The sequence below is a fragment of the Chiroxiphia lanceolata genome, chromosome 11, assembly GCF_009829145.1.
Source record: "Chiroxiphia lanceolata isolate bChiLan1 chromosome 11, bChiLan1.pri, whole genome shotgun sequence".
Classification (NCBI taxonomy): Eukaryota; Metazoa; Chordata; class Aves; order Passeriformes; family Pipridae; genus Chiroxiphia; species Chiroxiphia lanceolata.
The window spans coordinates 381,288-395,853 of record NC_045647.1 but is presented as its reverse complement, the minus strand read 5'-3'; the positions used below and the strand labels follow the sequence as shown (position 1 = coordinate 395,853).

Below are 14,566 nucleotides of genomic sequence, written 5' to 3'. Positions count from 1 at the left end.
ATCTGATAGGTAACTCCAACCTGAGAGTGCTGTTGAGTGTAGTGGAATTTTGAATGCCTTCAGACCTCTGGATTGTAAGGCAAGGCGAGTATCAGCTGTGAACAGGCAGGGCTACAGGCTCAGCTGCACTCGGGAGGAGGCCTGAAAACTTCCCAGATCTGGCACTGTTCCTTATTTTGCCCCCTTGGGCCACAGTTGACACAAAGCTGGTACAGAGCACACGTATGTGGTGACCCTTATTCCTAAATTCAGACAGGATCTGGGTAGGGTGTGAGTCACTCAGCAGAGCTGGTTAGCTCAGGGATGTTCTATTCCCTGCTAACTCAGGCAGCAGAGAACCTTCTTCTCATTTCTGCTGAATTCCAGTCAGTGAGGGAGGCTCCACTAAGGCCAACGAGCCACGAACCACCACTTTTAAAGACGAAAAGTGGATTTGGTGTTTAAGGAACAACTTGAAGACAGGTATTTTGTGGTAGGGAGCTGTCTGTTTGCCCAAATTTCTACTATCAGCACATCAAGGTGTGATTTAGCTAGGGAGAATGACTGCTCCAGTGAGAAACATCAGCCAATTCCTCACCTCCACAGCTGCAACCCAGCATAGCCTTACCCTTGCCACATCTCTGTTTGTCCCACAGGACCTGGGTGGAGAGATCAAACCACTTCCCACAGACTAACCAAAAAACTGAGTAGCAACTCCTAATCCTCTAAATTATGGGATTAAATCTGTTGACATGGGAGTAGGCGGCCACTGCTTTCACCCTTGGTCATCATGCCCTCTTGTTGGTTCTGAGCCACAGCCAGCACCTCTCAAGTGACTGCCCCAAAAGAATTTACCCCAGAACCATTTACCTTCACAACCAGCACAACATGCTATCCTGAGCCAGACAGCTCTAGCAAAAACAGCCTCATGCACTTGCTTCATCCATAAACTGCTGGAATGTGCATTCTGGTTCTGGGGAGATTATAGAGAAAAAATCCCTGCAAACAACTGCTTTTGCTTTTTGATCCCTTGCTGGTTTTGCAAGTGCTTGCACCTCTGTGAAAACAGGACTCAGTCCCTTTCTCCTTAAAAAGGTGTTTCCATTCCCTTCTCGGTTCTGTGTTCCTGAGGCCATATGACCAAAAAACAAGTGGAACAAGTATCTTCTCCACATCAGTGATGAATCTGCTCACTTCCAGCTTGTATAAAAATACTGGAGAATTCAGAATTTCTCCTATGAAACATGGTAGACAAAATACCTCTGTTTAGAGCAGTGGCTCAACAACATTCTGCATACACTCTCTTGCCTCTCCTCAGGGAGAGTGAGCCTGGTTTCTGCTGGTCAATGCTGTCCTGCCAGCTGCAGCCTTCCTTGCCCCAGCCAAGCCAGGGCCCAGAACTGCTCCATCACAAGCTCCCCATGAGACACAGGAGTGAGGCTGCAATTGCACATGGCTCTGCATATGCAGCACACACAGAGCTGACCCTGCAATCCCTTAAGGACAAAGTCCACAGAAGCAAGGGTCCTTCTCATCTGGGGCAGGGCAGGTCACAGACCAGACGTGGGAAAATACAGGACCAAGAGCTTCCAGACCTCATGGGTAACTCATCTCACTTGATTACACCCACCTGCAGGCTGAGTGTGGCAGGGAGGGAGGCAGACACACCGTGATGCACCAGCCCAGCGGGGACCCTGCCAGAGGCTGTCCCAGAGATCAGACACTGCTGCCACTTTATTCTCACCGTGTCCAGGTGGTGCATGGCTGACTGTAGGATGAAGAACTTGCTCACATTTTGAGCTCTTAGGGCTCAGCACAGTTTTAACACATTCCTCATTTTTTTCCTAACAACCCCCGCCCTGTCCCTTTGGAAACATCCAAAGTAGGCTGGTGTTAATAGCTGAGGTCTTTATTTAAAGTTTCTATATACAGTAAAAGTGTCACAGATAAATCTGTGACAATCAGACAAGACAAATGTAAATCTCTCTCAACAATTAGCAGCTTAAGATCTATAAACTACAGTGTTACGTTCACAAGTGTCATTTCTGTACTTTTCAACCCGTGCAAGTGAGTTTTTCTGTTTATTTTTTTTACACTTTTAAAACACACTTACAGCTAAGTCAATTGCCTACAACTATACCACCTGGCATACACAACACAGACACACAGGGTTTGTAACTCCTTAGCCACATTCAGAATTCACTTAAAAACTGGCAAAACTACTCAATCTTGAACCCTTTGTAGCTTGGCTTCTTTTGTTATAATGCTTTTTTTTTTTAATAAAAAATGCATATTTTCAGAGCTGTCAGACCATGCTTTCCCATCTCAGTGTAACACGTACACAAGTCAACAGTTCATCTGATCAGACCTAAGCACATATGGGACTGGAATAAATCAACGGAGTAACGGCTGGGAGCATGCTGGGTATCATTAAACTAAACTAATAAGAGAAAAAAAGAACTTTATGAAATTTTAAATGGTAAATTTTTTTGCATCAAGATTTTCTTTCTTTGCATTGAAGGACAGAGGGGAAACAGATGAACTTCATTTGAACTTTCAAATGTCAATGAGGAGCTGCTGCTTTTGAAACTTACACAGTCCATTATATTTTTTCCCTTTTTATGTGCCAAGGTTATATGTGCTACAAACACATCTAAGCAATTTCTGTGTCTTTTCAACTCCGAATATGAAACGTTTGGGGAAACATTCTGCAACTCTGAGATGGTCACTAAAACGTTTGTATCTACAAAGGAGACTGTTAAAGGTACTCACACACGCACTCACATCCATGGCAGAAACTGTCCTCTGCCTGTCATCCAGAAACACTCCATCAGGAAAGCAAACACAACCACATACAAGGAAAGGGAGCTTTAAAGCTAGAATCACATTTCCAACAATATCATCGTTAAGCTATCAGAAATCATCACAGACCTTCAAACTGAAGAGGGAGAAAAACCCCAAAACGTTCTGCTAATGCAAAAGGCAAAACACATGGCAGTTGTGTTAAGATATGAAAAGTGGATGCAGCATCATACATGGCATTACTGCAGACAATTTTCTGGAATGGAAGAAACTGTCGAGAGAGAAAGAGACAGACAGACACTTTGTCCAGACTCATGTACACGGCCTCCACCAAACAGTTCTGAGGTGTAAGTTTCTATTAAGCCTGCACCTTTCTAGCAAATTAGCAAATGGTATTTATTGAATGTGACAGAGTTCAGACGCTAAATGAAATTAGGATATAAAGAAGAGGGACAAACACTTCCTTAAATACTACAGATGAGTGGCACTGAGTGTCCAGATCTATTGGCTTTCAACTCCTTCCTACTTTGACCACATAAAAACCTACCATGCACAATTCCAGTGTGATCAAAACTGAGAAAACCAGAGGTAAAAAGGCCAGGTTTCAGAAATAAAGGCAACAAAGCATTTCAGTTATGTCCCAAATCAGTTCTTACTGTTATTCACACATTTGCTTCTGACAAAACTGTGTCATGGGAAGCTAATAGTTACCCAAGGAACATGAGTCACCAGAGAAGGGTGGCAACAGAGCAGAGCCTCACTGGAACAAGGAGCAGGGCCAAGGGGAGGAATGGCCGTGCACCTTTGCTCTGGCTGTGGCACTGCAGAAAGCACAAGCAGCATTGGCCTGAGTCAGCTGCAATTGGCAATTTGTATTTTAAGTAGGACAGGAGCAGACTAGTGCACATGGTGACAGAGAGGTGTGCTGCGATCCCTGGGGAGGGGGCACCTGAGTTTCCTGTGACTATGGAAAAAAGAACCTTTGGAGGAAGAAAGATGGTTGAGTGGTGGAGGGTCTGCCTCCACTGGCAATCAGAAAACCCTCAAGACTGTTAAACTTGTTTGAGGGAATTTCTCAGAATCTGCATCACAGCACAACATCTGTGTATATGTGTATATGTATGTAAGTGATGTACATGTCTCATAAATGTATATGTATGATTTCAATTGGTTTAGGTCATGTGAGCAACATCTGGTTCCTAGAGGGAACTTGATCCTGCAAGGAAGGAAAACAGTAAGACCTAACTAAACACCATAAATGGTTTTGAAAGAGAATCCTGGAGTCTTTTTGTCATGAAGACAAAAGATGAATCTTGGCATTGTTATGGTGAAAGGGACAGCAGTTAAAAACCAGCACAGAGTGAACACAGATTCCTTGGACATAAGGGCTGGCTGCCTGCCTCTACCAACAGGTCACCAGCAATGACACTGCGAAGGCTTGGGGTTACATTTGAAGCTGACATTTCCTTTAGAGCTTTGCAAAGGTGTCTGCACCAAGTGCTGGCTCCTGTGGCTGAAAAAGAGGATGCTCTCTCTCTATGGCACACCACAGACACAGACACACAAATGATCTTACCAGAGCCTGACAGGAGGAAAACTTTGGTTTCACTTTTCAGGGGTTTCTTTAAAAATTAGAGATATTTCTGAGACAACCATTCTTTTAAGTGGACTGTTGAATTAATATTTCTTTCCTTAAAAGAATCTGTCTTTTCCCTAGGAAGGGATGAACATAAATTCCTTCTTCTTATCCTGAGGCAGGAATGAGAGATGACATGCAAACAAGAAATATAAACATACTATCCTTCACATCTGGAAAAAGAAAAAAAGCCTTGCATGACAAAAAGGTGTGGAGAAGATAGATGGTTTTTGATGATGCTGCATCTGTATGCTCAGGAGGACAGACAAATGGCATGTGAACAGCACTGTGTTCGACAGGCTGGCACTAGAAACTACTCTCTGCCCTCCTCAAAACTGCTTCAGGACAAGACAGCTCACAATTATTCACGCATTTCTTCATTTACAAACATCACTTCTTTATTTGAAAGAAAAAAAAGTAATGACCCTCCCAACCCCTTCCAAAAAAACCCCCAATAATAATAATTATAATAATAATAATAATAATAATAATAAAAAATCCTATTAGAAACAATAAGGAAGCACTGAGAGTTTGAGTATTACACTCTTCAAGTATGCTGTTTGGATTTTTTTTTAAATCTGTGAATATACATATATTAAAAAAAACCTTAAAAGTGCGACCAAGGGCTTCTGCTTAAAGATAAGTATTTCAAGGACTATTTCAAAATACTGTAGCACGACTGTGCAGTTACTGTGTATGGCATGAGGCTTCCACTCCATACACTCAGCCAAGTTAGTCAGCCTTACAGAAAGTTACTGAAGTCAGGTTAGCACAAACGGTGAACCCAGATGCTGAGCTGAGAGAGAGATCCACACGTTGTTTTTCTCTTGTTAAGGAAAGAAACCACTCTGAACGCATACATTTGGACATGGAATGTGATCAGACTTCACAGTAAAAGTTTAGTGTTACAGGTTTGCTGTGGTACCATCATTCAAGGCTGTGCACTAGATTGAGCTTTGATCATCTTAAGCTAACCACGTTCTCTTCTTCCTGACAGGTTTAGTACAGTAGTTCAAGCCACAATTTAAATTGCCCGTTGGTATGCTCCAAATTTCTGTATTTTATTAATTTCTTTTGTACGCTTTAAAGAATCTCAAGATTTGCATCCAAAGAGAACCATGCTACATAAAAATTATCCAGGATTCTCACCAAAAGAGTTCTTGAATAAAATCTAAAAAATACTATTGCAATGCATCTCGCAGAGAAAAAATGTTATTCTAAATGTAAACAAATTCACTCGGACACTTTAAAACTTCAGCGGAGTAGTTGCTGACTAATCTTTGCCACACTTGCTCACCAAGAGCGCCGGGAGAGAGCAACACAGCCCATTCCTGCCGCCATCATCTGGGGGGAGACAAGAACCGTTCCAAGTAGCCGGTGATGGCGTCCCAGTGCTTCCACAAAAAGGCAATGAAAACCACTATAAATAAAGTGCTGAACGTCCTATTGCGAGTCTTCATGAGGGGCACAACACAGTTGGCCACAGTGGAGACGAAGACGAGGAGGACAGCCATGACAGCCAGCAGGATGTTGATGAACTTCCCCAGCAGGTTCCTGGCTGTGGCATTCTCCAGCCCCTCCAACTGCACCACTTGCTGCTGCTGCTGCTGCAGCTCCATCTTGGAGATGCGTGTCTGGCACGCTTCCAGTGCCTCCTGTGGGCAAGAGCACACACTGGGTCACACACAGTCCATGGCTGTCACCTCACAGACTGGGCCAGGCCAGGGTCAGCATTCCCCCACACACACTCCTGAACTGAGCAGAGGTAGCACTGCCATTTCCCGTGCCTAAGGGTGAGAAGCTGCTCACTAACTGAGCACTGAAGTCTGTAACACACCACGGCACCTCATCCGCACCCAAGACGCTCAACAGGGAGGTGCCAGGTTGGGCAGAAGTTGGGCTTTGTTAAAACACACCCTTCAATGCCACCTGGCACTGTCAGCTGCCAGACCCTGCACATGGTGCTATGGCTACCCAGACCCACCATCCCTCCTGTCTCACTGTCAGACCAGAGGGAGGTGGGTGTGACAGCCCTCAGCAATCCCACAGCCTCTGTCCAGAATGGGGGGCTACCCTGCAAGCTGGTCACTTCAGCTTTGGTTCCAAGAGGTCACTGAGAGGACAAAGGTGCTGTACCTAGCCAGAAATCTTTGTCCTCTTCCTCTTCTAGGATGTGTATTCCCAGAACCTCCTAATTCAGTGGCTTGTGCTTTTCTGGCCCCTCTGCAGAAAACTACTCAACCTGGCAGAAAACTAAGTCAACAAAAACAACTACCCAAAGGGTCAGCTGTGCTCTGCTTGCTTAGCGAGTCTGAGGAGCACCAGGGCTGGGACTGCACAGCTGCCATCACAGGAGGAAGATCTCCTCCAGACTGCAGCAAGCTGTGGCACTGGCACAGCTCCAGGTGACACTGGGAGGGCTGGGGAAAGATGTCTAGGAGAAGGGCAGGAAGCATGAGATTTATGGAACTGCCTCCAGGAAGAAGCAAAGCAAAAGAAGGTTGAGGGAGAAGACTACTCTGCACAAAACCAGCTCTCCAAAGCCCTGCTGACTTGGGGGGATTTTGTCAGATCTTTTCACTGGGTGAAACCTCAACCGGACCAACGCAACCTGCACTAAAACACTGATGACATGCAACGCAGGGGGCTAGGGAGAAGGAAGGAGGTGTTATGGCAATTAACACAACCAGATACTTCTCTTGAAGATACAAAGTTACAATTTTTCCACTAATCCTCAGAGTCAGATTTCTCAGGCCATCTACAAGTCTGCAGCAAAGCAGCCGTCTCTCCCAGACTGACCACTGAAAAAGGAACCAGGATTGTTCCTCTGCAACATCAGCCCACGCTCTTATATAGTTTTTCATGCAACAAAACACTTAACCTTTTCCCCAGCAAGGCTGAGGAATAGGCTGTCCCAATTTGCAAGTTTCCACTAAAAGCACCGAATCATAAAATGAAGATTAAAAAAGCTATTGAGAAATCCCCATTTAACAATTTACTTCTTTCTGCTGTTAGAATTTAGAGAAGGGAACAAAACCTGACCCTTATAACACACCCCCAAGGGACAGCCTCCTGCTTACAGGGCTGGAGGCTATGGCACCACAGTCCACAAACACTGATTAATTTTAACTTTAACTTTAAACGGTCACTGTCAACTGCTACATTTCTCACTGCATCACGGTTGTGGGGGTCAATGAAACATGAGGGTTTTTCTTTGGTTATGGCCCCTGAAAGCACAGGGCAGAACTGCTCAGCTGCCTGAAGAGCAACAACTGGGAAGGAAGGACGTTTGACTCAACAGGACTTGCAGCTGGATCCACAGGCGTGCCAAGAGCACAGCCTGCTCGGTCTCCAGAGGAAATCACCTGGCTGAACCACCTCCAGGGATGAAAAGAGGGAGAACTTTGACCTACAATTCTCTGCTCACACTATAAATATCTTGCATCAGCGACCAGAACTGAGATGTCTGCTAAAACTAGCAAAGCAATTACTTAAAATGGACAAGACACTTGTTCCTGAATAGGCCTTTCTCCACAAGGGTCAGATGCAGCTTTGCTTTGTAGAAAGGCCTCCAACTTCATGACCTCTGTCTCATAGCTTTTTTTACATACTGAAACTTCTCTTTAAAAAAACACCTCCTTATTTGGGCAAAGCCAACAGAAAGAATTGTTTCCTGACTCAATGCAGTGCACACATAAAGCCATTTTTTCTTAGATGTATGTGACCATTGCTGTAAAACTAGTGACACAGAACCACACCCCAGGGCCCATATACTGGGAATGCTACTGTAAAAAACGTGTTCAGGTCATGGCTCGTGAGTGTCTAACACCCTACAAAGGCCTGCACAAAGTGTGGGCACTGGCTCCTGCTTTGCTACAACTGATTCACAGACTCCGCTCTGGCTGAGCAGCGGCTCCCTCTGCGCAGGGGCACAGCCCTGCTTTACAGAGGAGGTTACCTGGACAGATACCCAAGGGTTACAGATGGAATAAGGTCCTTTCAGAATGTGGCAATACACAGTTTAGCAATAAAGCTACGAGGATTAAAATCAAATATTGAAGTGCAGGAGTATTTCAAAAGTGAGTTCCTGAAAGAGCAGGCAGAGGGCAGGACCTGGATCCTCGCTTCTGTCACCCACCTGGATGTCCCGGGCTCGCTCGTAAGACTGATAGGCAATCTTTTCCTCCATGCTGGCCAGCTCCTGTTTCAAATTGAGGATCTCGTTCTGGTGGAGCTCAGTCAGGTCATTTAACTGCTCTTCAAGTCTTTCACATCTAGAAATGACAACACACGGTACAGTGGCTTTAGTGAGAAGAGGAGAGCAAAATGACACCAGTGACAACCGAGGAACAAACATCACTGCCTGTGCACTGAAACCAGAGGGGCTGCCTCAGTCGGCACCCAGCACGCACTGCCACCATGGCCCTTCGCTGGGAATTAGTCCTTTCTACCAGGCAAACTCTATGATCCTGCTCCTACCCTGGAATAAAACACACAATTACATGACAACTGTCAAGTGATGCAAGAAATCAAGGACAGAATTAGAATAAAATAATGTATTCCCCAAACTTTTCTGTAAACCAAATAGTTCCCTTCTAATACCATAAGCTCTTAAGCATTTTCATCTACACTCAGAATAGTAATGGGCATAAAAATGACACAGAAATGACATGTGACCGATGCCTCAGAAAACATGATGTTACTGTCTGATCTCTGCATGAGGTCACGTGGATCTTTGACTTGTATTTTTCTTTATCTCCCATGAATGATGCAACTTAACAAGCAAATACCATCATATTATTTATAAGAAGGACACATGAATCACTAACCTGCAGGCTTATTTTTCAGTTTGCTCCTGGTGAATGGGCCAGGAGCAGTCCTGAGGAAGAGGGCTGCCCAAAAAAACCTGAGTTACAGCAATTCTGAGAGATACAGTTTTGGTTCTCATTGAGGAAGTTTTATATCAACTTATGTGATAGCTCTGATGGTAACAAAGGTGTGGGCATGGCTATGGTGGCCATTTTCCACTCTGGGCTTTTTCTACTCTGATTTACACTCTCTACTCATTCTAACAGAATGGAAAAGCTTACCACACAGCTCTTACCATCCAAACCTCAATCCTAATAACCAAGAAGCTTCTAAGGAATTAACCACAAGGATAATTCCTTGTTTAAATTTTTCCTTCTGACTCTGCCTGAATTTAATTCATACACACACATATAAGATGAATAAACAATATTTATCTAGAATGAAGAATTTAATTGCAAGTTCTGGAACAAAGACAAAAATCCTGCTTCTGTTTTTTAGGATTTTTTTTCCCCAAGATTTTTTTTTGGTGCTTCACAAGGTAGTTGTTCAGAATCTGTAGTCAAAAGCTAGCCTTTAAAAACAGTCTTGGGGTTTTGTTTTTAATGGACAAGTCTGAAGAGAATTTTCATTTCTGTTCCCAATGTAATATTGCTTTAAACTAAGGAGCAGTCAGACACAGCATGATGATTTACAGCAGCAAAACACGTGGTCAACCAGTAGTGAGACCAAGACAACCCCCAAGCTGATATGGCTCAGCCCAGAAAGGTGCCACAAGAACTGTGCAACCATGCTGAGACATACCAGGAACTGGTTTCCCCAGACTCAGAAGGGCATGGCCATGTGAAGACTGATTAATGAAGAAGGAGCCCAGATAATTAATATTGCCATTTGTTCCCACACAACTTAACAAAAACAACAACTTGCCAACAACCAAGAAATTATAACTAAACCCACTCTAAGTCTCAAAGGAAGCATCAATTACTTGAAATATATTCAGTCAGTTAATATATTACAAAATTCTCCAGTGGGTTTATTACACAAAAAGAGACTTAAGCATTTCTGAAAATAGCATGATTGTGTTTTTTAACCTCCTCTCACACAAACACCCTTCATAAAATGGCTGTTGCCAGGCAGATTAAATCCTGTTCTCTAACAAGAAACAATTGTATTTTAATAACTTCAAAACTACCTCAATCTACAGGAAACATAAGGAAACCCTGCAAATCCGTACAGTTAAGAGTTTAAACAGAACAGGATTAGCAGAAGGGTTGGCTCCAATTCTCCTGCCCTGAATGCCGGACAACCAGCTCATTCCTGACCCACACCCTGCTCAGTCCCAGAACTGCTGCAATTGGCACCCAAGAATCACCTGTGCTTCCAGAACCCACTGTGTCAGCAACTGCTTGAACTGGGTTATTTTAAAAACCCACACCCCTGCCCCCACTAACCTACCCTGACTTATTTTTGAAATGACACAGCCTCCATTCAGCTGCTTTTCAATCCTTGTCCCATTACCTACAATTTAGAAAATTAATTTTTTTCCTGCTGCTTTCTATTGGTGTTCAAATTTGAAAAGCAAGGAGAGGTTCATGTGACTTACAGGGCCCAAGGCCAGGGTTTCCCTGTTGAAAGCTGGTTCGCATTTAACTGGAGTATTACAGAAATAAAAGGGACAGGCCACCAGTCAAGGGGTTTAAGATGATAGACATCCCTCTAACACAAGTGCCAGTGGCTTTTGAACAGACTAAATTTGTTTGTAAATATACTACTTTATTTCAGGTATGGAAAATTCCTCTTTGGAGTGAAATTTCTCCTTAAAATTACCAGCCTCTAGATGAACAAGCACCAGCACAGAAATATTTCTGTGCAACGGACCAATGTCACCTGTCACAATTATCACAGAGATCATCAGAGCTGTTCTTATGGACACAGTACACTCCTGGGGCTCAAGTATGGGATATGGGAACACTTAATTTCAAACAGCCACACTGGATTTCCACACATTTTATGAGGCTCACTGCGTGGGAACTGGGGAACTGGTCTGAAAAGGCTCAGAAACACAGTTATGACCATCTCATTTTTTAAAATGCTTTAAAGGCATTTTAAAGTAATAGCTCCAAAATACAAAGCTAATACACACATGGAAGCACATGGAAGGGAGGGATGTGACGAAAAGGACACTTTATCTGCACACAGTGCTTGTTGGGTAAAGAAACTCTGACCAAACTGATGCTGAAGACCTTTGAAGTACACTGTAAACAGAGTTTAACACCTGCCTTCAGATGTCTCTCAAGATGGACCTTTTTTTTATAGCTATGTCATGCAAACTTCCATGTGATCTTTATTTGTCATGAAATACATCTTTATGCTACTGAACACACTGCTTCCAATAGTAGAGTAAACAGCTAAAAGCAGTATCTATTTGTAATATACTCCAAGTCTTCTACCTAGAGGATACGCAAGGGACAGAGTTTGCTCCAAAGCTGCTCTCAGTGCCCACATCCCAGTACTTCCAGGTCTGAGCCTCCCTGGGAAGAGCACAGCTTTGCAGGGACATTTCGGTGCTGTCCTGGCTGGGCGAGCACCCACCTGGCCCAACGTGCTGCCTCCACTGCCCAGCAGTACCCCAGAAGAGCCCCCAGACCTCTGAGGTTCAGCTCCTTTGATCTATTTTAAAACACATCATGAGGACAGACTGAAGTCCAACAATTAGACTACGTCAAAACCCAGACAAATGGAAGCACCAGCAACTACCATTTTGGCTGACGGATTTCTCCTGACAGGAGGGTGGGAGACCTAAATGCCCTTTCCAAGGATGTCAAGCTTGGGAAGAAACCCAAACCCTCGAACTGGCCACACTCCAAATATGTGAGCTCATGATTTCACCATGTACAAACAAGTTCCTAAAGGGACACACAAGATGAAAATACTCAGCAGGAACTTTATTTCAGTCTCAATAGCACAGAAAGTCCCTGTTCATATCAGTAAACAACTGCCACCTTCCAACAATGAGATAAGCAACAGGCCAGTTCAGTGCCTGCTCTGAACTGCCGAGGTGCCGTCAGACTCTTCCTTCCTCAGTGACTCAGCCCCAGTGGAGCAGAGCTCTGCTCCAGGGCTGGCACGTGCGGGGCAGCACAGCCCACCCTGCACTCACCTCGATGCCACCAGGCCAGGTCAGGCCAGCCCTGGCAGCCAGCAACACCGGGGCAGGAGAACTGGAGCAACTGCTCCAGTGAGTCGCTGCCTCAGAGATAGTTAGCAAACCAGCAGCTACATGGAGTGATAGGCAAGATCTGGAAGCAGGGAAACGGAGGGAGGAGATGGAGGAGGTAATGGAAAACCCACGAGGCAAGCCATGACTGATAAACAGAAACTGCACAGACACACAGGGAAAAAAAGATCAGAACCTGCAAAACAGTAGAACATCTAAGAAAGAGGAAATGGACAAAGACCAGAGAAAATGTCACGGCACATGCTTTGTTCCAGCTTCCAGGTACAATGCAAACACTGAGTGTCACCTGACAAGCAAAGGGCTTCTCCAAATACCTCTTTTTTAAGCTCTAGCTGTGTGTTTGTTTTTGAAAGCTTCACAGAAATAGAGCAGACTTAGGAGGTATTTATAGCTTTTAAACCCAGTTATGATTAATTTGAATCCTCAGCCTCTCAGCACCAAGCCACAATCTCCTTTCCCATCTTTTAATTTTTTTCTGAAGAGAGAGGTTCCAATTGGAGGAACAAGCGCCACACCTCCCTGCCAAGGCAGCAGCAACCTCTGCCCTTGGACACATCACATCACCTTCCAGTTCTAGGGTGACGTTGGCTTTTATCATCATGATGGTTCAAAATACACAAGCTATCAAACAAGAATGTAGATTTGTACAGTCAGGTAGTCATCTCACTGTGATTAGCTCATTAGATCTCACTAATTGTGCAGTTACCTTCAGAGACAAGGGCACTGACAGTAGTTTAACTGGTCCTCCTTAAAGGTCACACCTTTAATCTATCTGTATCAACATTCCAAATGGCAGGTCTAAACTACTATCTTTTTAAACTTTTATAAGCCAAGTGCAGATTCTCCCAGAAGCTTTTCACTCCAGGCTGCCTTGGTTAGCGGCTGGGCTCTGGGCTCACCTCGGGGCAGTGCTCTGTAAAGCTTAATGGCACATGACAGGTATGACTTCACAGTGCACTAGTATGGGACCTACATGAACCTTGCTCAGAGGTGTTGGACAGCAGTGAGCCAGTTAGCTGACAAAAGGCATCAGTCCCCAAGGTCCGCCACTGTACTTTCAGGCCACTCCTTCAGCTGTGCTGTGCTTGCATATAACATTCCACCATGAATGGCTGCTGCTGTATGTGTGAAACAACAACCTACACAGCAACAGACAACAGCACCTCTCTGCTGGGGAGCAGAAGATCCAGCTCCACGTCACTTCGGGATGTGACTTGATGACAATGAGTCACTAGGAACCAAAGTTGCTGTGCTGGGTGCTGGTTTCAGTCAAACCACTGATTGTTGCAAAGCAGGATTAGAAAGTGGTGTTGGTCTGGCTTTGTTTGCCCAAGCTCTGCAAAGCACACAGAAAGCTTGCTGTCTCTACCAGATCCTAACAGGTTAAGCCTTTTCCAATGATTTGGCAGCAGCATGTCTAAAGAGCTGCAGGGCAACTCCATGTTACACTGCACAAACCAACTCAGCAAGTGGCATGGGGCACTTCAGCAAGCCTGTCCCCACGCACCCGCAGCAGCTCTGCTGTGCCTTGCAGGTTGTGCTCCACAGCCAGGCGAAGCCCTCAAGACCACAAGGAACTTCCTGACAGCAGCCTGCTGTCCTCCACCAGAATGAGGGCTTTGGCCTTGCATTTCTTATTTAAAATTTAAGAATCCTGTTGACTTAGACTGCAGTGTCTTGAATGCCTGAAGAAGAGCAGCTGGTAACTCTTCTCTTTGGAGCCTGGGGACAAGCTCTTGCTCCCAGTGTGTGAAGGAGAGGACGCCAAATTTCTACTGGACAGCACAACGCAGCCTGCCGAGAGCCTCTTACAGCCAGTGAGGAAGGGGAAGCATTCCCTCAGCACCTCTCCATGGGCAGCTTTCCTCAGTGGGGATGTGGGGGCAGCCTCAGGGTGGTGGGAGGCACTGGCTGCCATGCCACGCTGCCAGGCTGCCTCCCTGAAAGCCACTGTCCCCTCTCCCCTTTGACTTCATCAGGGACCAGCAGTAGTGCAGCAACTGCCCCACCTTTCCATCACTTTCAGTGAGGGGAAGGCCAATGGAAGCACAGGATACCCAATTCCAGAGCCCCATAACCTCCACAACAAGCACACTGTCAGTATC

The 14,566-nt window shown here is 45.0% G+C and overlaps 1 protein-coding gene across 11 annotated transcripts in view; it reads right to left on the bottom strand.

Annotated features, from left to right (window-relative positions):
- Window positions 1-1,870: 1,870 nt before the first annotated feature.
- The window catches only part of TMCC1 (transmembrane and coiled-coil domain family 1), a 119,034-nt gene continuing 106,338 nt past the window's right edge, over window positions 1,871-14,566 (bottom strand). For all 11 annotated transcript variants that reach the window (XM_032699004.1, XM_032699005.1, XM_032699009.1 and 8 more), the window contains 2 exons: window positions 8,556-8,691; window positions 1,871-6,072 (listed from right to left, as the gene is read on the bottom strand). In XM_032699004.1, the coding sequence (XP_032554895.1) occupies window positions 5,758-6,072; window positions 8,556-8,691 (451 nt within the window). In that variant the 3' untranslated portion in view covers window positions 1,871-5,757. The remainder of the gene's footprint in view (window positions 6,073-8,555; window positions 8,692-14,566) is intronic.